The 24192-nt window shown below is 44.0% G+C and overlaps 1 protein-coding gene and 1 pseudogene across 2 annotated transcripts; both read right to left on the reverse strand.

Annotated features, from left to right (window-relative positions):
* Positions 1-990: 990 nt before the first annotated feature.
* On the reverse strand, positions 991-17761 carry LOC139835592 (uncharacterized; annotated as a pseudogene).
* Positions 17762-21518: 3757 nt separating this feature from the next.
* On the reverse strand, positions 21519-23620 carry LOC127333511 (probable indole-3-pyruvate monooxygenase YUCCA9). 2 transcript variants are annotated; one of them, XM_071825147.1, is made up of 4 exons: positions 22857-23620; positions 22403-22774; positions 22210-22273; positions 21988-22080 (listed from the first exon to the last, which is right to left on the reverse strand). In XM_071825147.1, the coding sequence occupies exons 1-4, from the start codon at positions 23478-23480 to the stop codon at positions 22073-22075; spliced, it is 1068 nt and encodes a 355-aa protein (XP_071681248.1). In that variant the 5' UTR covers positions 23481-23620; the 3' UTR covers positions 21988-22072. The 2 variants fall into 2 exon arrangements, with proteins under 2 accessions (XP_051215843.1, XP_071681248.1); XM_051359883.2 differs by lacking the exon at positions 22210-22273 and having other exon boundaries at positions 21519-22080.
* Between the last annotated feature and the right edge of the window lie 572 nt (positions 23621-24192).

A 24192-nucleotide genomic window follows, 5' to 3' on the forward strand; every position in this document is an offset into this window, starting at 1 on the left:
TGGCGGGAGGACGGAGGCGGGAAGCAGTGGAAAGCGCGGGAAGAAAAATAGGCGGGAACGCAGTGGCGCCAAAAACTGTCGGTGGGATAAGGACGTGTGGGTAACCTTTAGTCCCGGCTGGTGGGTACAACCGGGACTAAAGATCCTTTTTTGTGTCATCTAACAAAACTGTCGGTGGGATAAGGACGTGTGGGTAACCTTTAGTCCCGGCTGGTGGGTACAACCGGGACTAAAGATGTCGACAGGATAAGAACACATGGGTGGACGCACTGCTCGATGAGATAAAGCATGTAGCGCACGACGCCCTGTCGAAGGAACAAGACAAAGTAGAAGAGGTGCCGTGCCTATAAAAGGAGCATCGATACGCCTTGCCAAGCAGATCAACAAGCCAAGCAGAGTTTCATTCCCATGGATGAAGGGAAGGGTTGGGAAATCTCCCGTGGCGCAGCTTCTCGAAGATGTCGTTGGTGCACACGCCCTACGACATCTTCGGAAGCTGCTCCTCGGAATTTTTCCCTGCAAGCCCCTAAACGACTACATCTCATCTAACAGTGTTGGGGAAAGGGTTGGGAAATCTCCCGTGGCGCAGTTTCTCGAAGATGTCGTTGGTGCACACGCCCTACGGCATCTTCAGAAACTGCGCCTTCGAATTTTTTCCTGCAAGCCCCTGAACGACTACATCTCATCTAACAGTGTTGGGGAAAGGGTTGGGAAATCTCCCGTGGCACAGTTTCTCGAAGATGTCGTTGGTGCACACGCCCTACGACATCTTCAGAAACTGTGCCTTGGAATTTTTTCCTGCAAGCCCCTGAACGACTACATCTCATCTAACAGTGTTGGGGAAATGGTTGGGAAATCTCCCGTGGCGCATCTCCACTTTTAATATCTTACATACAGTTACATGATTACACAAAAATAAATGGGAAATTGATTGCCATGTTGAGATACTCATTTGTGCCATGAACATTCTTCAATTAACTTGATGATGGAGCATCTTCATCATTTAATTAATCTTCTTCGGCCGTAACCATGGAGCATCTTCATCATTTAACTTGATGCTTGGATCAATGTTCACTCTGAAGTGTGGAATTTCATCAAACTGATTATAATCTTCTGACATGTCTGTCTTGTCCTCCACTCCCACGATGTTTCTTTTTCCAGAAAGAACTATGTGGCGCTTTGGCTCATCGTTTGATGTATTTGTTTCCTTATGTTTCCTTTTTCTTGGTTTGGTAGACATATCCTTCACATAGAAAACCTGGGCCACATCCTTGGCTAGGACGAATGGTTCGTCTCTATACCCAAGATTGTTGAGATCCACTGTTGTCATTCCATACAACTTGTCTACCTGAACCCCGCCTCCTATTTTGTTGACCCATTTGCACCTAAACAAAGGGACCTTAAAAGAAGGTCCATAGTCAAGTTCCCATATATCCTCTATGTAACCATAATATGTGTCATTTGGGCCTTCATTCATTATTGCATCAAACCGGACACCACTGTTTTGGTTGGTGCTCTTTTTATCTTGGGCGATCGTGTAAAATGTATTCCCATTTATCTCGTACCCTTGGAAAGTCACTACGATCGAAGATGGTGTACGGGCCAGCAAGTACAACTGATCTTCAATATGTTTGTTATTCAGGAGATGTTTTTGCAACCAACCGCCAAAAGTCGACATGTGTTCACGTCTAATCCAATCGTTCGATCGCCCCGGGTTAAGGAGCGTAGAAAGTTCTTGTGGTCACCGATATACGGAGCCACCAAGGTGGAACTTTGTAGAACTGTGTAGTGTGCTTGAGTCAAAGAAATCCCGTCCCTACATATCATTGATTTCCTTCCTAGCGTGCCTTTTCCACTTAGTCTCCCTTCATGCCGCGATTCAGGAACACCAATCGGCTTAAGGTCAGGAATAAAGTCAACACAGAATTCAATGACCTCCTCTGTTCCATAGCCCTTGGAGATGCTTCCTTCTGGCCTAGCACGGTTATGAACATATTTCTTCAAGACTCCCATGAACCTCTCGAAGGGGAACATATTGTGTAGAAACACAGGACCAAGAATGGAAATGTCATCGACCAGGTGAACGAGGAGATGTGTCATAATATTGAAGAAGGATGGTGGGAACACCAGCTCAAAACTAACGAGACATTGGACCACATCATTCTGCAACCTCGGTAGAATTTCTGGATTTATTACCTTCTGAGAAATTGCATTGAGGAATGCACATAGCTTCACAATGGGCAGTCGAACATTTTCCGGTAGAAGCCCCCTCAATGCAATCGGAAGCAACTATGTCATTATCACGTGACAGTCATGAGACTTCAGGTTCTAGAATGTTTTCTTCTCCATATTTATTATTCCCTTTATATTGGAGGAGAAGCCAGACGGGACCTTGATACTACTAAGACATTCAAAAAATATTTCCTTCTCTGCTTTTGTAAGAGCGTAGCTGGATAAATGACGTCCTTTAACTCTCTCATGCAGCTTTTTGGGGTCTTTCCAACGTTGTTGGTCCTCCCGTGCTTCTGGTGTATCTTTTGTCTTCCCGTACACACCCAGAAAGCCTAGCAGGTTCACGCAAAGATTCTTCGTCACGTGCATCACATCGATTGAAGAGCGGACCTCTAAGACTTCCCAATAGGGTAGATCCCAAAATATAGATTTCTTCTTCCACATGGGCGCGTGTCCGGCATCGTCATTCGGAACAGACCGTCCGCCAGGACCCTTTCCAAATATTACATCTAGATCCTTGACCATACCAAATATATCAACACCATCACGATGGGGAGGCTTCCTCCGGTGATCAGCCTCACCGTTGTAATGCTTGCCTTTCTTTCTTACGGGATGGGTAATCCTAAGAAATCGACGATGCCCCAGGTACACGACCTTCTGACCTTTTTCCAAATAATCACGTTCGAGCTCATGTAAATAGTGTGTGCATGCATTGTATCCCTTGTTTGACTGTCCTGAAATGTTACCAAGAGCAGGCCAGTCATTGATGGTTACGAAAAGCATCGCTCTTAGGTCAAATTCCTCCTGCTTGTGCTCGTCCCACACACGTACACCTGCTAGGGACCACAGCTGTAGAAGTTCTTGGACTAATGGCTTCAGGTACACATCAATGTCGTTCCCGGGTTGCTTCGGGCCTTGTATGAGCACTGGCATCATAATGAACTTCCGCTTCATGCACAACCAAGGAGGAAGGTTATATATACAAAGAGTCACAGGCCAGGTGCTATGGTTGCAGCTCTGCTCTCCAAAAGGATTCATGCCATCTGTACTTAGACCAAACCGTAAGTTCCTTGCATCCTGTGCAAAGTTTGGGAACTCTCTATCGATTTTTCTCCATTGGGAGCCATCAGCAGGGTGCCTCAACATCACATCTTTCTTACGGTCTTCTTTGTGCCATCGCAACAACCTAGCATGCTCTTTATTTCTAAACAAGCGTTTCAGCCGTGGTATTATAGGAGCATACCACATAACCTTGGCAGGAACCCTCTTCCTGGGGCGCTCGCCCTCAACATCACCAGGGTCATCTTGTCTGATCTTATGCCGCAATGCAGTGCACACCGGACATGCATCCAAATTCTCGTACTCATCGCGGTAGAGGATGCAGTCATTAATGCATGCATGTATCTTTTGCACATCTAATCCTAGAGGGCAGACAATCTTCTTCGCTTAAATGCGTACTGGCGGGCAATTCATTACCCCTTGGAAGCTTTCTCTTAATTATTGTCGGCAACTTTCCAAATCCCGAGTCGGTGACACCGTTCTACGCCTTCCATTGCAACAATTCCGGTGTCTTGCCTAGCTTTTTATGGCCATCTTCGCAAGTTGGGTATAACAATTTGTTGTGATCTTCTATCATCTTGTCGAAGGCCAACCTTTCCTTTTCAGTTTCACATTCTCTCCTTGCATCAGCAATGGCCCGGCCAAGATCATCATCAGCAGGCTCATCTGGTGCCTCTTGATCTTCTACTTCATTGTCTTCATTGCCTTCTGCAGTATCATCGTATTCAGGGAAATTGGGATAACCGTCATCATCCTCTTCCTCTTCGTCATTGTCTTCCATCATAACCCCTCTTTCTCCGTGCTTGGTCCAACAATAGTAACTGGGCATGAAACCGGATCGCAGAAGGTGGCTGTGAATGAGACTCGAGTGAGCGTAATTTACGGTATTCTTGCAGTCCACACATGGACAATACATGAAGCCACCATGTTTGTTTGCCTCCGCCACGGCCATAAAATTATCCAGGCCCGCAGTGAACTCGTCAAACCGTCGGTCAATGTACATCCATTGCCGATTCATCTGCATGATATAATTAAGCTGATCAAAACCATTACAGAACATCACGATGTATATATACACATGCATTTTATCAATTGCAGATGAAAAGGATAAAGTTGTTAACCTCGATGAAGAAGAAAAAAGCAAGTTAAGCGTGGCTTGATTTGTGTAAACTCAAGTGGCAAATCCTCTTAAGCATTTCATCGAACACCTCTTGTGCATGTGAAGAAGAGAGGAAAGCAATACACCCCTCTTGTGAAGATAGTGAAAAAATGGCCAAGTGTGGCTCACACTTGGGCAGGGGCAAGGTTATATAGCCAGAGGGGGGCCTTTGGACCCGGTTTGTAATACAAACCGGGACTAAAGGGTTCCCCACGACTGACACGGTCTGCCGCGCCCTGCGGTGGACCCTTTAGTCCCGGTTTGTATTACAAACCGGGTCCAAAGGCCACTACAGGACAGGCGCCAGCGGGTGGGGTCGTCCTGGGCAGAAACGAACCGGGACCAATGCCCCCATTGGACCCGGTTTGGTTCAGCACTGGGACATTTTCTTGGGACCAAAGGCCTCTTCTCCACTAGTGTCAATAGGCATTCTCCGATGGTAATTGTCCAACCGTAAGTTTTCAAAAATACATAAACTGGCATTCTTGAGCAGTAGTTTTCCCACCGTAACACTCTAGTGGTAGATTCCTTCTTCTACAGTACCTTCAGGATTCTCCTACAATAACTTAAGGAAACAAAATACTCCACTATTCATCGGCTCATTAACCGTAATTTCACAATGGCGTTTTTGGGCATGCCAATGTTAGACCCCTACCGGCGGCCCACCAAAAATGCCCACACCACGCCACAGATCACATGACCCCTATAAGGTATTCTCTATTAGTGGTGGTGTCCTTAGCATAGCTCATTACTAGTGCTATAAATTTCTGTATCAATAAAATATTTAATTTGACAAAGGTTTTTAATTTCACATGTCTCGCCTAGACATTTCCTTGATCTTTCTAGCTCCTCCTCCTCCTCATATTTTTTTAAGGCTTGTGCTTCCATTGAGCCCCAAGGATGAAACATTTTCTTGAGTGCAACACAAGGACAACTGAGATTAAACGACACTTGTTTCAGATTAGAGGTAGGATGACTTAAATTAAACAATACCACAATACCCTTTCGGAGGTTTACACTGTTTGAGACTTGGGGATATAAGAAAAATAGCCTGCTATCATGGGTAGTGGCTACGCACCATCTAGCCATTAGATTAACCTAGCTAAAGGGCAATTCCAACACTCCTCATTTTTGTTGACAGGGTGGGATATTTGCTAACGGTGAAACCAACGGACATTAGGGTGTAAAAGATCAGGTAGGTTTGATTCTACTCGGATAACCGAGATTGTATTTTTGTCTTGGTTTATATAGAAGTACATCAAGAGGGATAGGGAGAAGTCCTAAATACATACGAGTCTAAACAACCGACTCAAACACTATTTCTAACACCCTCCCTTAATCACAACTTTCTCAAGTTGAGATTAAATCTAAACTCCTCAAAACTTCTTACAGGAAGTGGCTTTGTGAACCCGTCAGCAACTTGATCTTTGGAAGGAATGAACCTTATGTCAAGCTGCTTCTTCATCACTCTTTCTCTAACAAAATGAAAATCAATCTCGATGTGTTTAGCTCTTGCATGGAAAACCGGGTTTGCTGACAAATATGTGGCTCCTAAATTGTCACACCATAGACACGGCTTCTAAAACAGCTTGATTCCAAGTTCTGCAAGAAGAGACTGTTGATGACCCAGAAGTATAGGGGGTATATCGTAGTATTTTCGATAAGTAAGAATGTCGATCCCAACGAGGAGCAGAAGGTGTTGACAAGCAGTTTCGATGAAGGATTCCCTGTAAATGCTCACAGACAAGTATTCAGGGGGTTTTGATGTAACGGTTGAATAAAGTACGAGTAAGTAAAGTGCGAGAGTAACAATTGCAGCAAGTGGCCCAATCCTTTTTAGCACAAAGGACAAGCCGGGTTGTTTACTTATAATGTCCAAACGTTCTCGAGGACACACGGGATTTTAGTCTAGTGCTTTCGCTACATACGGCTAAATAATCTTCATTGTTATGATAAGTGTTGTGTGGGTGAACCTATGCTAATGTACCGCCCTTCCTAGTACTAATACATACTTGTGATTATACCCCTTGCAAGCATCCGCAACTACAAGAAAGTAATTAAGAATAAATCTAACCACAGCCTTAAACTCTGAGATCCTGCGATCCCTCCTGCATCGATATACCAACGGGGGTTTAGGTTTCTGTCACTCCGGCAACCCCGCAATTGGCAAACGAATACAAGATGCATTCCCCTAGGCCCATAAATGGTGAAGTGTCATGTAGTCGACGTTCACATGACACCACTAGAAGAATAACACCACAACTTAAATATCATACCATTGAATATTACTCAACCATAATTCACTACTAACATTTAGACTTCACCCATGTCCTCAAGAACTAAACGAACTACTCACAAGACATCATATGGAACATGATCAGAGGTGATATGATGATGAATAACAATCTGAACATAAACTTGGTTCAATGGTTTCACTCAATAGCATCAACAACAAGTAGAAATCGATACCGGGAGAGTTTCCCCTATCAAACAATCAAGATCAAACCCAAATTGCTACGGCGGTGACGATGTCCAGCGGTGGAGACGGCGGTGATGATGGTGGAGATGATGATGATGGTGATGGAGATGATGTCCAGCTCGATGACGGTGACGATGGCGTCGATTTCCCCCTCCCGGAGGGAATTTCCCCGGCGGATCTCAGCCCGCCGGAGAGCTCTTTTCTCTCTGGTGTTCTCCGCCCCGCAGAGGCGGCTGTAACTCTTCGTGAGGTACCCTCTGTGGCTTAGGTTTTCGGGACGAAGGGTTTCGCGAAGAAAAGGAGGCGAAAGGGGCTGTGGGGCCCCCACACCACATGGTGGCGCGGCCAGGCCATGGGCCGCGCCGCCCTATGGTCTGGGCCCACCTTGGGTCCAGCTGGCTCCTCCTTCTTGCTTCCTTCGTCATCTTGAAAAATAGGATTTTAGGTATAATTTCCTTCCACAGTTGATCTTCCGAAATATTGCGTTCTGACGGTGCTTTTTCCAGCAGAATCCTGGCTCCGGTGCTTGATCCTCCAATAATGATGAATCATGCAAAATAGATGAAATAACATAAGTATTGTATCCAAATATGAAATATATCAATGAATAACAGCAAATTATGATATAAAATAGTGATGCAAATTGGACGTATCAACTCCCCCCAAGCTTAGACTTCGCTTGTCCCCAAGCGAAACTGAACTCGGTAAACAGGACCACATGTTTATGGAGTGAAGAGTCGATAAATAAAATACGGACAAGAAGCATCATATTCATTCACACAAGACATTATAGTAAACAACTTCCTCATATAACTCAACTTGAAACAAGTATAAGGTAATCACAAATAAAGGTGCATAAGAAATCATAATTGGTGATGGCAAACTTCGTTCTTGGTCAGAGAACAATTAACAGGTTATATTTATCTATCGAGCAGCGCTCTCATGTTAAAGTTTATATGGCACAACTTGCATACTCAATCATAATAGTCTCCTCATAATCATTGATAACTTTCAAAGTTATATTCATTCAGATAAAACTTGTACTAAACAAGGAAGAATAAAAGACATGATGAAGCAAATCACAATATAATGGTTTGATCACAACTACTCAAATGCTTGCTTGAGATGGAGGGAAATAGGTTTACTGACTCAACATAAAGTAAAAGACAGGCCCTTCGCAGAGGGAAGCAGGGATTAAATCATGTGCTAGAGCTTTTTTAGTTTTGAAATCATATAAAGAGAATAAAAGTAACATTTTGAGAGGTGTCTGTTGTTGTCAACGACTGGTAGCGGGTACTCTAACCCCCTTGCCAGACAACCTTCAAAGAGCGGCTCCCATTTTATTTTCATTTTGTGTGGCACTCCTTCCAACCTTTCTTTCACAAACCATGGCTAACCGAATCCTCGGGTGCCTGCCAACAATCTCATACCATGAAGGAGTGCCTTTTTATTTTAGTTTTATTATGATGATGACACTCCCCCCAACCTTTGCTTACACAAGCCATGGCTAACCGAATCTTCGGGTGCCGTCCATCAATCACATACCATGGAGGAGTGTCTATTTAATTTAATTAATTTGGGACTGGGAATCCCATTGCCAGCTCTTTTTGCAAAATTATTGGATAAGCGGATGAAGCCACTAGTCCATTGGTGAAAGTTGCCCAACAAGATTGAAAGATAAAAACACCACATACTTCCTCATGAGCTATGAAACATTGACACAAATAAGAGATACTAAGTTTTGAATTGTTTAAAGGTAGCACATGAAGTATTTACTTGGAATGGCAGAAAATACCATGCAGTAGGTAGGTATGGTGGACACAAATGACATAGGTTTGAGCTAAGGTTTGGATGCACGAGAAGTATTCCCTCTCAGTACAGGTTTTTGGCTAGCAAGGTTAATTAGCAAGCATAAGAGTTGAGGGAAACAAACAAATATACATGTGATAGAAACAATCATGCATCTTCCTTGTAAGCACAAACAATTTTAACTTCAGAATAATAAGCTATGAGCTAACAAGAAAGAAAGACAATGAAACAACTACATGTATTTCTCTTTTCTACTTAAACCTCAAAGTGTTGTTGCTATTGACCAATGCTAAGTTTGCCAAAACCAAATAGATTTATTCAATGCTCCCAAAGTGATACCAATACTAATGACAAGATGAATCATATAATAGAGATTGCAAACTAAAATAAGATGTGCAATATGTAAATGATAAGACTTCTCATTAATATTCCATAACGATAACTCACACCAAGGGATACATAGATAACCAACTAAAGGAGAGATACTTCCAAACTGCAACCCATCTTATATGATAACTTCCCTACTCATGATATGACACTACTTGACAATAAAAAGTAAAAGGTAGTGATAATGTGATACCGCGGCACTCCCCCAAGCTTGGAACAAACCAAGGGGATGCCAATACCGATGGTGAGTTACTCCTGCGGAGATGGTGATGATGAACTCCCGTCATCAAGCTTCCAAGGAAGAGGCTCTCCATCAAGGAACGGCATCTTGGTCTCGGGAATCCTGAAACTAGCAGCACGGCTTATGTATTTAAACCTGTTTTCATACTCACAGTTCTGATTCTGAACGTCATAGAGTTGTGCTTGGAGCTTGTTGGTGGTGTCGTGAAGTGAGAGGATGTTGCCCCAAAGCTTTGCAGTTTCCTTCTCATGTTCAGCAATGAGTTCAGACACAATCCTGTGGAAGATATCCACCTCATGCTCAGCCATCTTCTTGTATTTGAAAACCTCTTGTTCTAGCTTCTCCATCCTGTCTTCCAAGCTTCCTTCTCCTTTAGGACCTTGGACATCCTTGATCTGCAGTTCTCCTTCAACGAGCAGCAACTCCTTGGGGTGCATCCTCAGCTCCTCCATGTACAAGTTGCCAACATCCTTGCAGGAGCTGTCCTTCGGAGTTTCCAACGAAGACATGATGGCTCTAGATCCGAAGCAAATCCTGGCAGAAACAGCTTGAAACAAAACACGTCGAGAAAATGATATACGGACCTCCAGGGGTCCGGGGGATTATATAGCAAAAATTTTCACGACAAAAGGAAAGTACCAGATCGAACCAGAGTCGGAAAGGGGCGACGAGGCGGCCAGACCATAGGTCGGCGCGGGCCCAGGCCAGGCCGCGCCGGCCTATGGTGGCACGCCCTCGTGCGTCCTTTCCACTCCGTTTCGAACTCGTAATTTTTCATATTTTCCAAAAACAGCAAAAATATTGTTCAGAAAGTAAATTGCGTACTTTTCATTACCAGTTCTGTTACCTATTCAAAGTCGAGTTCTGGCGGACTGTCAATTTGCCCTTTGATGAAAGCCTCCGGTGTTTCCACTTGAATAATATCAACATCAACATTATAAGAATCACCTGAGATATAATGCTTGAGTCTTTGTCCATTCACCACTTGCGTAGCATTGCCTTGGATAGAGCTAATTTTGATTGCTCCTGAACGATACACCTCCTCGACAACATATGGTCCTTCCCATTTCGAGAGTAATTTCCCTGCAAAGAATCTGAGAGAAGACCGATACAATAGGACTTTATCCCCAATATTAAATTCTCTTTTGATAATCCTTCTATCATGCCATTTTTTAACTTTCTCTTTAAAGAGTTTAGCATTTTCATAAGCTTCACTTCTCCATTCATCTAGAGAACTCAATTGCAACAACCTCTTATTACCGGCAAGTTTAGGATCTTTATTTAATTCTCTAACAGCCCAATAAGCTTTGTGCTCTAGTTCTAAAGGTAAATGACAAGCTTTCCCATAAACCATTTTATAAGGTGACATTCCCATGGGATTTTTATAAGCAGTTCTATAAGCCTATAGTGCATCCTTCAATTTACTAGCCCAATTCTTTCTAGTTTTATTAACAGTCTTTTGCAAGATAGATTTAATCTCTCTATTTGATAATTCTACTTGCCCACTAGTTTGAGGATGATAAGCGGAAGCAATTCTATGATTAATACCATACCTAGCAAGAGTTTTTCTAAAACCTCCATGAATAAAATGAGAACCTCCATCAGTCATAATATATCTAGGCACTCCAAATCTAGGAAAAATAATGTCTAAAAGCATTCTTAAAGAGGCCTCACCATCAACACTTTTTGTAGGTATGGCTTCCACCCATTTAGTAACATAGTCAACAGCAACAAGTATATGAGTGTTACCTTCTGAAGACGGAAAAGGTCCCATGAAGTCAAATCCCCAACAATCAAATGGTTCAATAACAAGAGTATAATTCATAGGCATTTCATTACGTCTGGAGATATTACCAACCCTTTGGCATTCATCACAAGATAGAATAAACTTTCTCGCATCCTTGAAGAGAGTTGGCCAATAAAAACCTGATTGTAGAACCTTTTGCGCGGTTCTTTCTCCGGCGTGATGTCCTCCATAAGCACTACCATGACATTTACTCAATATCTCTTGTTGTTCATATTCGGGAACACATCTTCGCATAATACCATCCACTCCTTCTTTATATAAGTGTGGGTCATCCCAGAAATAATGCCTCAAGTCATAAAAGAATTTCCTCCTTTGCTGCGCTGAAAAGGTTGGAGGCAAGTACTTGGAAACAATAAAGTTAGCATAATCAGCATACCAAGGACTGTCTCGCGAGCTCACCTTTATTGCAGCCAATTGTTCATTTGGAAAACTATCATTAACAGGAACAGGATCATAAACAATATTTTCCAATCTAGACAAATTATCAGCGACAGGATTATCAGCACCTTTCCTATCTACAATATGTAAATCAAATTCTTGCAAAAGAAGTACCCATCTAATAAGCCTCGGCTTAGCATCTTTCTTTGTCATAAGGTATCTAATTGCAGCATGATCAGTATGAATCGTAACTTTTGAATCAACAATATAAGATCTAAATTTATCACAAGCAAAGACTACAGCTAATAATTCCTTTTCAGTAGTAGCATAATTTCTTTTAGCAGCATCAAGAGTTTTACTAGCATAATGAATAACATTCAGTTTTTTATCTACTCGCTGTCCGAGAATAGCGCCTACAACAAAATCACTAGCATCACACATAATTTCAAATGGTAAGTTCCAATCAGGAGGTTCAACTACAGGAGCAGTTGTTAAGGCTTTCTTTAGAGTTTCAAAAGCTTCCTTACAATCATCATCAAAAACAAAAGGTACATCTTTTTGAAGAAGATTAGTAAGAGGCTTTGAAATCTTGGAGAAATCTTTAATAAATCTCCTATAAAACCCAGCATGACCAAGAACACTACGAATACCTTTAACATCCCTCGGATAGGGCATCTTCTCAATTGCTTCAACTTTAGCTCTATCAACTTCAATACCTCTCTCGGAAATTTTATGTCCCAATACAATTCCTTCATTAACCATAAAGTGGAATTTCTCCCAATTAAGAACAAGGTTAGTTTATTCACATCTCTGCAAAACTTTATCAAGGTTTCGCAAGCAACTATCAAAAGAATTCCCATAGACGGAAAAATCATCCATGAATACTTCCACAATACTCTCACAAAAGCCATGAAAAATAGCAGACATGCATCTTTGAAAAGTAGCAGGAGCATTACATAAACCAAAATGCATACGCCTATAAGCATAAGTTCCATAAGGACAAGTAAAAGTGGTTTTCTCTTGATCTTTAGTTTTAACAGCAATTTGTGAAAACCCAGAATAACCATCAAGAAAGCAAAAATGAGTATTTTTAGACAATCTTTCTAGCATTTGATCAATAAATGGTAAAGGGTAATGATCTTTCTTAGTAACTTTATTAACTTTTCGAAAATCAATGCACATTCTATACCCTACAACTACTCTTTGAGGGATGAGCTCATCATTATCATTAGGCACAACAGTCATTCCTCCTTTCTTGGGAACGCAATGCACAGGACTAACACATCTACTATCAGCAATAGGATATATAATACCAGCTTCAAGAAGTCTTAATACCTCATTCCTTACCACTTCCTTCATCTTCGGAATTAGACGACGCTGATGTTCAACGACAGGCTTTGCATCATCTTCCATATTAATAGCATGTTGGCAAATAGAAGGAGAAATCCCCTTCAAATCATCAAGAGTGTAGCCAATAGCTCCTCGGTGTTTCTTCAATATTTCCAATAACCTTTCTTCCTCAATCTCTGAAAGCTTAGAACTAATAATAACAGGATATATTTTCTTATCATCAATATGAGCATATTTAAGATTATCAGGCAAAGGCTTTAATTCAAAAACAGGATCTTCCTTTGGTGGCGGTGTTGTACCCAGATCTTCCACCGGTAAATCATGCTTGAGAATAGGTTGGCGAAGAAAAATTTCCTCAAGCTCATCTCTTTCTTTCCTAAAAACTTCACTCTCGCTATCCTCCAAATGTTGCTGCAAAGGATTATTAGGAACAAGAACAATAGATGCACACTGCTCCATTTTAAAATCATCACTAGGCAAATCAGCTTTATAAGGAGTTTTGGTAAATTTAGAGAAGTTAAACTCATAAAATTCACCAGCAAACTTAGTCAAAATTTTCTCTTTCTTGCAATCTATAATAGCTCCACAAGTATTTAGAAAATGTCTACCAAAAATGATAGGACAATAATCACTAGCAGCAGAACCAAGTACCAAAAAGTCAGCAGGATATTTAATCTTACCGCATAAAACTTCCACATCTCGAACAATACCAATTGGAGAAATAGTTTCTCTATTAGCCAGCTGAATAACCACATCAATATCTTCAAGTTCACAAGAATCAATTTCGTGCATAATCTCCGTGTAAAGCTCATAAGGAATAGCACTAACACTTGCACCAATATCACATAAACCATAATAGCAATGATCACCAATTCTAACAGATAGCATAGGAACACTAACTTGTTTGGGTTTATTAGGATGTGAAACAATATTAGAAGCATCTTCACAGAAAATAATATGACCATCCTCCACATTTTCAGTCACAAGATCTTTAACTATTGCAACAGCAGGTTCAACTTTTATTTGTTCTTCAGGTTCTACAGGTTTCTTTTCACTTTTATGAACCGCACTATTTATAACAGAGTACTCCTTCATTTTAGCAGGGAAAGGAGTTTTTTCAATATAAGCTTCAGGAATAATATGATCAGCAGTTTCAACTAAACGCATTTATTAATAGATGAATCAATTTTATCTTTATACGGTTCATGATACTTATCAAAATTCTTCTTTGGCAATTCATAATGAGAGGCAAAAGCTTTATAAAGATTTGCGGCAACTTGAGAATCAAGACAATATGTAGCACTCATATTACGAAATTTATCAGTATCCATAAAAGCTTCAATGCATTTATAATCATAAATTATACCTGATTCTCTATCCTTGTCGTTCTCCCAACCTTCAGTATTTTCTTGGATCCGATCAAGAAGGTCCCTTTTAAACTCTTCTTTGTTGCGTGTAAATGATCCAGAACAAGAAGTATCCAGCAAGGTCTTGTCTTGAAAAGAAAGTCTTGCATAGAAATTATCAATAATAACATTACCAGGAAGCTCATGAATGGGGCATTTGAGCATTAAAGATTTCAATCTCCCCCAAGCTTGGGCAATACTCTCTCCATCACGAGGCCAAAAATTATATATGCGATTCCGATCCTTGTGAATTTCACTTGGAGGATAGAACTTAGAATAAAACCGGGGCACAATATCATTCCATTCAAGAGAATCCCCATTATCCAGTAATTTATACCAATGCGCCGCCTTACCAGACAGCGATATAGAGAATAGTTTCTTCCTCACTTCATCCATAGCAATACCTGCACACTTGAATAAACCGCATAATTCATGTAAGAACAATAAATGATCTCCAAGGTGGACAGTTCCATCCCCTTCATAGCGGTTATCCATAACACGTTCAATAATTTTCATAGGTATTTTATATGGTATCACTTCCTCACCTGGCGCCTCATCCACTACCGTTGCAGTAGTAGTAGATTTCCCAAATAGAAATTGAAGAGAAGATCTCTCCATAATGACTTATAGCAGCAGGCAGAAATAAAATCAGCACAAACAGTAAAGGTTTTCCTTACCAATTCCACTTACCAATAGCGCTTCACTCCCCGGCAACGGCGCCAGAAAATAGTCTTGATGACCCACAAGTATAGGGGGTGTATCGTAGTATTTTCGATAAGTAAGAATGTCGATCCCAACGAGGAGCAGAAGGTGTTGACAAGCAGTTTCGATGAAGGATTCCCTGTAAATGCTCACAGACAAGTATTCAGGGGGTTTTGATGTAACGGTTGAATAAAGTACGAGTAAGTAAAGTGCGAGAGTAACAATTGCAGCGAGTTGCCCAATCCTTTTTAGCACAAAGGACAAGCCGGGTTGTTTACTTATAATGTCCAAACGTTCTCGAGGACACACAGGATTTTAGTCTAGTGCTTTCGCTACATACGGCTAAATAATCTTCATTGTTATGATAAGTGTTGTGTGGGTGAACCTATGCTAATGTACCGCCCTTCCTAGGACTAATACATACTTGTGATTATACCCATTGCAAGCATCCGCAACTACAAGAAAGTAATTAAGAATAAATCTAACCACAGCCTTAAACTCTGAGATCCTGCGATCCCTCCTGCATCGATGTACCAACAGGGGTTTAGGTTTCTGTCACTCCGGCAACCCCGCAATTGGCAAACGAATACAAGATGCATTCCCCTAGGCCCATAAATGGTGAAGTGTCATGTAGTCGACGTTCACATGACACCACTAGAAGAATAACACCACAACTTAAATATCATACCATTGAATATTACTCAACCATAATTCACTACTAACATTTAGACTTCACCCATGTCCTCAAGAACTAAACGAACTACTCACAAGACATCATATGGAACATGATCAGAGGTGATATGATGATGAATAACAATCTGAACATAAACTTGGTTCAATGGTTTCACTCAATAGCATCAACAACAAGTAGAAATCGATACCGGGAGAGTTTCCCCTATCAAACAATCAAGATCAAACCCAAATTGCTACGGCGGTGACGATGTCCAGCGGTGGAGACGGCGGTGATGATGGTGGAGATGATGATGATGGTGATGGAGATGATGTCCAGCTCGATGACGGTGACGATGGCGTCGATTTCCCCCTCCCGGAGGGAATTTCCCCGGCGGATCTCAGCCCGCCGGAGAGCTCTTTTCTCTCTGGTGTTCTCCGCCCCGCAGAGGCGGCTGTAACTCTTCGTGAGGTACCCTCTGTGGCTTAGGTTTTCGGGACGAAGGGTTTCGCGAAGAAAAGGAGGCGAAAGGGGCTGTGGGGCCCCCACACCACATGGTGGCGCAGCCAGGCCATGGCCGCGCCACCCTATGGTCTGGGCCCACCTTGGGTCCAGCTGGCTCCTCCCTCTGGCTTCCTTCGTCATCTTGAAAAATAGGATTTTTGGTATAATTTCCTTCCACAGTTGATCTTCTGAAATATTGCGTTCTGACGGTGCTTTTTCCAGCAGAATCCTGGCTCTGGTGCTTGATCCTCCAATAATGATGAATCATGCAAAATAGATGAAATAACATAAGTATTGTATCCAAATATGAAATATATCAATGAATAACAGCAAATTATGATATAAAATAGTGATGCAAATTGGACGTATCAACTGTACCCAGATTATCTCAGCCGTTGCATTTGCCACAGACTTATATTCTGCCTCTGTACTTGACCTAGATACTGTAGCATGTTTCTTAGCACTCCAAGAAATCAGATTTGGTCCAAAGTACACAGCAAACCCTCCAGTAGATCTTCGATCATCTATACAGCCAGCCCAGTCTGCATCTGAGAAAGCACTGACCAAAGTAGAACTAGACCTCATAAAAGTGAGACCCATGCTAAGTGTATGATTCACATATCTCAATATATGCTTTGCAGCAGTCCAGTGCACGGTAGTAGGAGCATGTAAATACTGACACACCTTGTTGACAGCATAAGAAATATCAGGTCTCGTAAGAGTTAAGTACTGTAAAGCACCTACCATGCGGCGGTAGTTTGTGATATCTTCAGGTCCCAACATGTCTCCCTCCTTGGCTGTAATCTTCTCAGAAGAGGACAGAGGTGTAGGGGAACCTGAACAATGTGTCATGCCAACTCTACTGAGAACATCTTGAGCATACTTAGCTTGACTGAGTACTATGCCATCATCAACCTGATGAACTTCAATACCTAAGAAATAATGAAGATTTCCAAGAACTTTTAATGCAAACTCTCCACTAAGAGCCTTCAGAAGTGCATCTGTAGCAGCAGAAGAAGAACTGGCAACTATAATATCATCCACATAGATCAACATATAGATGGTGACTCGAGACTTATGATAGATGAACAACGAAGTGTCTGACTTAGAAGCAACAAAACCATACTGAATAAGCTGAGAACTCAATCTAGAGTACCATGCTCTGGGTGCTTGCTTCAGTCCATACAACGCCTTGTCAAGTCTGCAGACATAGTTTAGTTTTCCTCGGTCTTCATAACCAGGTGGCTGTCGCATATAAACTTCCTCTTCAGGAACACCATGTAGAAACGCATTCTTGATGTCCAACTGTCGCAAACTCCATCCCCTAGATACAGCAATAGCAAGGACAAGTCTCACTGTGGCAATTTTAACAACTGGACTGAAAGTATCGTCATAGTCAATACCATATCGTTGTTTGAATCCCTTGGCAACAAGATGGTCTTTGTAATGATCAACAGACCCATCAACTTTGCGCTTTACTTTGTAGACCCATCGACAGTCAATAACATTGGTGCCTACCCGCGGAGGAACAAGTCTCCATGTTTGATTATTCTGAAGAGCTCGAAATTCTTCATCCATGGCTGCTTTCTAGAGTGGATCATCCAGGGCAGCCTGCAAATTAACAGGTTCATCTGTAGTAGTGGACAAGAGCCATCGTACCGTGCCGTCAGTATATTGTTTAGGGCGACGAGGGCGCTGCGAAACACGTGTGGCAGGAGGACGCACAGGAGACAGCGGCGCAGAAGATCCACTCTGGCCAGCATCGGATCCGGCCGCATGTGCGGCATCTGACGCAGCAGGTTCCGCATTTGATCCTGTGGGCGAGTGTGTGCCAGACGAGGAAGAAGACGCCGGCACAGAAGATCCAGGCGATGACGTGCTGCTCCCGCTGACGCTGGCAGTCGTGGCAGGTGACTGGCGCACTGACGCAGGCAATGATTGGCGCGCAGAGGCTGTCGGCGTCCGATCCGAGGACGCAGGATCCGAGGAGGATCGCACCGATCCCGAGGAAGATCCTGTGCTGTTTGTCTCTGTGCCTGTTATTTCATGTGAAGAACCATTTGAGCTGGTTTGAGCACCGTTTTTAGCCAAATTTTCTGGACCATCCGAATTTGGACCTGTAGTAATCTGTGGAGCATCAAAAGGAACATTGGAACCAGGATTAGCAGTATGATTATTATCATCATGTAGATCATCAATTGAAGCGTTCCCATGCTCAAAATTATGCAAAGAAGGGTCAAGTAAAAGAATGTCCTTGCGGAGCAAAGCTCCAGCATTTGGATGCATATTCTGAAAAGGGAAGACTGCCTCGTCAAAGACAACATCTCTGGAAATATAGACACGGCCTGTGTTAACCTCAAGACATTTAACCCCTTTATGGCGAGGACTATAACCAAGGAAGACACATTGTGTAGAACGAAAAGCGAGCTTGCGTTTATTGTAGGGACGCAAGTTGGGCCAACAAGCACAGCCAAACACACGAAGGGACTTGTAGTCTGGCTTTGTTCCTAAGATGCGATGAACAGGCGTGTCATTGTTAATGACTATGCTAGGCAGCATATTGATGAGATAGGTGGCAGTGAGAAAGGCTTCATCCCAAAATTTTAAGGGCATATGTGCATGAGCAAGAAGAGCTAGACCAACTTCAACAATGTGACGATGCTTTCTTTCGGCATCACCGTTTTGTTGATGTGCATGAGGACAAGAGAAATGGTGTGAGATGCCTTGGGATTGAAAAAGAGAATTTAACTTCTCATATTCTCCACCCCAATCTGACTGAACAGTAAGGATCTTGGTGTTAAGTTTGCGTTCAACAAGCTTTTGAAAGTTAACAAAGGCAGAATAGGCATCAGATTTTTTCTTAAGCAAATAAATCCACGTAAACTTGCTATAATCATCAATGAAGCTTACATAGTAATCATGGCAACCCACAGAGGTAGGCGCAGGACCCCATACATCAGAGAAAACTAACTGAAGGGGAGCAGTGGATACACTTGTGGATATAGGATATGGCAATTGATGACTTTTAGCTTGCTGACACGAATCACACACTGACTCTAAACTAGACTCCTTAACAATGTGAAGTTTATTCTTGCTAACAATCTGTCTAACTATGACTAGAGATGGATGCCCTAGACGACTGTGCCACCTTGCTTGTGAGGGCTTGGCGGCAACACATGCATGCTTGGAGGATGAGGAAGACATCAATGAAGATATGAGTGGGTAAAGCCCACCCACACAGCGCCCTCTATGAAGAATTCTCCGGGTGACCTGATCCTTGATCAAAAAGAAGAAGGGGTGAAACTCAATGAACACGCGATTGTCAAGGGTAAACCGATGGACAGACAAAAGATTTTTCGATGCATGTGGAACATGTAGAACATTGTTAAGATGAAAATTTTGTGTAGGGGTACGAACAATTGAATGACCAACATGTGAAATAGGCATACCATGACCACCGGCGGTGTTGACCCTATCAGTGCCACGATACTTGTCCCGGACTGTCATGTTGTTGAGTTCGCTGGTGATATGATGAGTGGCACCGCTATCCTGGTACCAGTTGGTGTCCACACCATAGGAGGCGATATGAGCTTCCTTGTCATCGGAGTCGTCATCATCATCCTGAAAACACCACCAGCAGTCTTTGGCGGCATGACCCTCTTTGTTGCAGATTTGGCAGGTGGTCTTAACCCATGGCGTAGTGCGACGCCTTCCACGTCCACGGCCACGACTCCCGCCAGGAGGTGCACGCCCGCCACCGTGTCCGTGACGCGGCTGTCGATCATCACGACGATCGTCTCGCCTATCCTCCCTGCGCGCGTCACGGCGATCGTAGTCACCGCGATCACCGCGGTCACCGCGGTCACCATAGTCACCGCGAGACCGGTTGTTGTAGCGTCCGCGTCCGCCACGTTGCATGTAGTTGGCGGAAGTCTCAAACTCGGAGGCAGCAGGACCACCGAGCAGCTCCTGGCATTGGTCATAAGCCCGAAGCTGGGCATAGAGCGAGGGGAGCGTGAGCGGCGTGGGGACCGCGCCAAGGGCGGCAACCAGCGCATTGTAGGGCGCTCCGAGGCCTGCCAGGATGAAGGAGATGTGCTCCCTGGTGCGGATGGGCTCGCCAGCAGCAGCAAGGGCATCGACGATGCGTTGTATCTTGGTGAGGAACGCATCAGTAGACATCTGTAATTTCTTGGTGTTTGCCAGTTCGATCCGCAAGTTCGTGACTTCGGTCTGACACTGCGAGGCAAACATCTCCTCAACCGCCTGTCAGACACCGGCGGCGGTCTCGATTCTCTGAACGTGAGGCAGAACCTCAGATCCAATCGACTGATGGAGATACCCGAGCACAATCTGATCCCGTGATATCCACGAGTCATAGGCCGGGTTGTTGATTTTCTTGGGTGTTTGATCCGTAGCTTCCTTGTCGGTGGGCGCGACTTCAAGCATCTCCGGCGGAGCAGCATCGCTGCCATCAAGGAGACCGAAGAGGCGAGCACCCCGGATCGGCGGAAGGACTTGGGCTCGCCACCCTGCGTAGTTGGTGCGCGTCAGTTTGTCGGACGGCGGCTGTCCCAGATTGATGGACTGGGACGACGAGGGCGACGCCATGGAGACGACGACCAAAGACGACCGGGGCGGCGGCGAGATAGAGGATGGATCGTAGGGTTTTGGCGATCAGTTTCGTCGGCGAAGAGGCCGGCCTGATACCATGTAAAAGATCAGGTAGGTTTGATTCTGCTCGGATAACCGAGATTGTATTTCTGTCTTGGTTTATATAGAAGTACATCGAGAGGGATAGGGAGAAGTCCTGAATACATACGAGTCTAAACAACCGACTCAAACACTATTTCTAACATAGGGTGGATATGTATATCCGGTGACAATGATATGTTGTTTGAAGTATTTATAGAGCACAGTATGTTCATCAGTACATTTTTCCATACCTTATGTTTCATACAACTTGTCTAAACATTTCAAACCATTGAGAGTTTCCTTCAGTCAATGTACAATTCATGCAGTTTCTCTAATGCACAAAACCAAATGGGGTCTCCTTATACACCTCTCTCGCAAGTCACCATGCAAAATCCAACCGTAACATCAAGTTGATGCAGTGTCCATTAAAACGCAGCAGCCTACTCTGACTAGCCTCATTGTTTTGCATCAATTTTAATTAAAAAATGACACGCGTAACAATTTGATGTAGATGCCGGGGTTTAACCTCCTTTTGAAAAATAAATGACATAAAAACCGCATATTAATAAATTAATTCTTGATTAAGACTTGGCTTAATGAAACCTAATAGGAAATCGTGTCAAACTGGATCTGATTATTGTTACCCATCCATATACATAAACTTGAATTTAGTACACATGAATGTCAAACTCTGTATTCTCTTCCAACCGTTAGATGTACACGGTATACTACATTACCATTCTGTACATAAAAGAGGCCCATGGGTACAACAAAATTGTGTTGTATTACTTGTTTGCACTGTATCTGTCCTCACGAAATGTTTAATAATCTATGCCCTGAATCTTGAAGGTTCGCCACAGTTTGTCCAGAACCTGGAACCACGTCTCAAGTTGGGGTGTGAACAATTCTTGGTACAGCGATTTTCCAGCTTGGTGAGTGCCATATTTTATCAAAGTTTTATTGACCAATATAAACTACAAGATATATGAAGTTAGCTGGTTGCTCAGGGTTAAGTCCTAGCATGTTGTGGCAGTTTGGTTGTTCCATGCCATGGCAATGTCTTGTGCAACCTTGACAGCATCTAAGGAGACACCAGAGAGGCCTCTCCTTGTGAATCCAACAGAGTAGAGGCCTGACTGTCCCTTCCAACCATCAGGGAATGGCACCCTTGGGTACCCTTCTTGGGTGAAGAAGTCACATCCCTAACCATGGGAAACAATAATCTCAAGTCAGCAACTATCAGAGCACACTTTTAGTACGTACCTACCGTTATCTTTTTAACTGTCAAATTAGCATTAGAAAGCGCTACTTTGTTAGGCATCACTACAAACCTTTTTGGAATCGTTTTTCTGTAGATGACACCTTTCTTTGTCCTCTTTTAGCTTTCGAATTCAGCTAGTGATTTTTTTTTAAAAAAAATCAGTTTAAATGGTGAGTGATACTAAATGTCTGAACTTCAACTGAAGGAGAAAGGCACACCTACTATTAATTGTAAGTACAATAAATTAACTTGTGCATGCACACCTTGAGCCATTGTGGGACGTTGCTGTGGTAGCCGGTAGCCATTATCACAGCGTCAGCCGTGACGCGGCGTCCATCAACGAGCTCCGCGCCATCACAGAAAAACCTCCTGATCCCCGGTACAACCTGAATGTCGCCGGACCGGATCCTTGCAAGCGCGCCGATATCTAGCACTGGAGTCCTGCCCCTGGTGTTCTTGAGCTCCAGTGGCCCCCTGGACGGCCTCCTAATCCCGAGCTTCTCGAGGTTGCCGAGGAGCAGCCACGAGAGGAGAACTAGGGTCCTGTCCACCAGCCACAGCGGCAGGAACCGGCGGAGGAAGACAGCCACCGAGAACGTCGCAACGCCGAGAATCTCCCGCGGCAGGACGTGGACCTTCTTGTCGACAAAACATCGTCAGAGTTGCATGCATGTATACATGGACATGCACATACGCTAAGCTAGAGTGCATGCTCACCGAGTCCCTGGCGACCATGGCGGGGAGGGCATTGTGGTCGCATAGGTCAAGGCAGACTTCCATGCCGGAGTTGCCGCAGCCGACGACGATCACGTGCTTGCCGCTGTACGGAGCACCTGACTTGTACTCTGAAACGTGCGACACCCGGCCGCAGAAGTCCTTAATGCCGTCGATCTCCGGCAGGACGTGCTCCGCGTTCTCGCCAGTGGCCACGACGAGCCACCGGCCTATGTACTCAGTAACGACCCCCCCGTTCTCGGCGTGCACCCGCCACAGCCCGGCGTCGTCGTCGTACCGCGCCGACGTGACAGACGTGTTGAACCGCGGGTGGACGCCGAAGTGCGCGGCGTAGGCCTCGAGGTAGGAAATGAACTGTCTCTTGGTAGGGTACTCCGGGTAGCTGTCAGGGAAAGGCATCCCCGGCAGCTCGCAGAAGTGCCTGGGGAGGTGGAGGCGGAGGCGGTCGTAAGTGCCGTATTGCCACAGCGACGCCACGCAGTCGGCACGGTCGAGGACCACCGACGGCACGCCTCGCTCCCGCAGGCACGCCGCCACCGACAGCCCTGCCGGCCCTGCACCCACGACGATCGGCCCGTTCACCCACACCACCGGGCTGGCCGCCATGGGCACGTGCGTGCGTGGTCACTGTGAAGCTCGCCGGTCTAAATGCGTTTGATGAGAGAGAGAGAGAGAGAGAGAGAGAGAGAGAGAGAGAGAGAGAGAGAGAGAGAGAGAGAGGCCTATTGTGAGGGACCGAAGGAGAGGGGTGCGCGAGCGAGTGAGCAAGGTGGTGTAGGAGTGAAGGCAGTGCAAGGTATAAATAGATAGGGGAGCGGAAGGTTGTTGATGTTGAACGGAAGCGGACATCGCCCATAGGAATTAGGGTATTCATTTGACTCAAAAATTCATTTGACTCAAAATTCCACCCGTCCTGTCCTTTGGAATCGGAAGGGGATCCAGTCGAAACATACTGCATCCAAACAAGCGGCGCCGATGATCATTAAGATCGTCGTTAAATGTGATGTGATGTCTAAACCAAGTTGCTCAGTACAACAATAGTAGTATTACCAATATCTGGTTGCAGTATGGTGTGAAGTGGAGCACGATGGCAACAGCAGTACTTGAGTGCAAACTAAACTAAGCATGGTTGCATGCATGGGCTGTGCAGCGGTGGGGAAGCTAGTACTTTTGACTTTTCCAACTATAGCTTGGGAAATTGGGAGGAAAGCCGATCCCGGATTGTTAAATTATATTCCTCTTCTTTAGGAGAGCACGCGCAATAGCATCTATGCAATCTCATTATTTGATGACATGAATTTTAATGAATGCATGGCTC

Source organism: Lolium perenne, chromosome 2 (assembly GCF_019359855.2).
Source record: "Lolium perenne isolate Kyuss_39 chromosome 2, Kyuss_2.0, whole genome shotgun sequence".
Taxonomy (NCBI): Eukaryota; Viridiplantae; Streptophyta; class Magnoliopsida; order Poales; family Poaceae; genus Lolium; species Lolium perenne.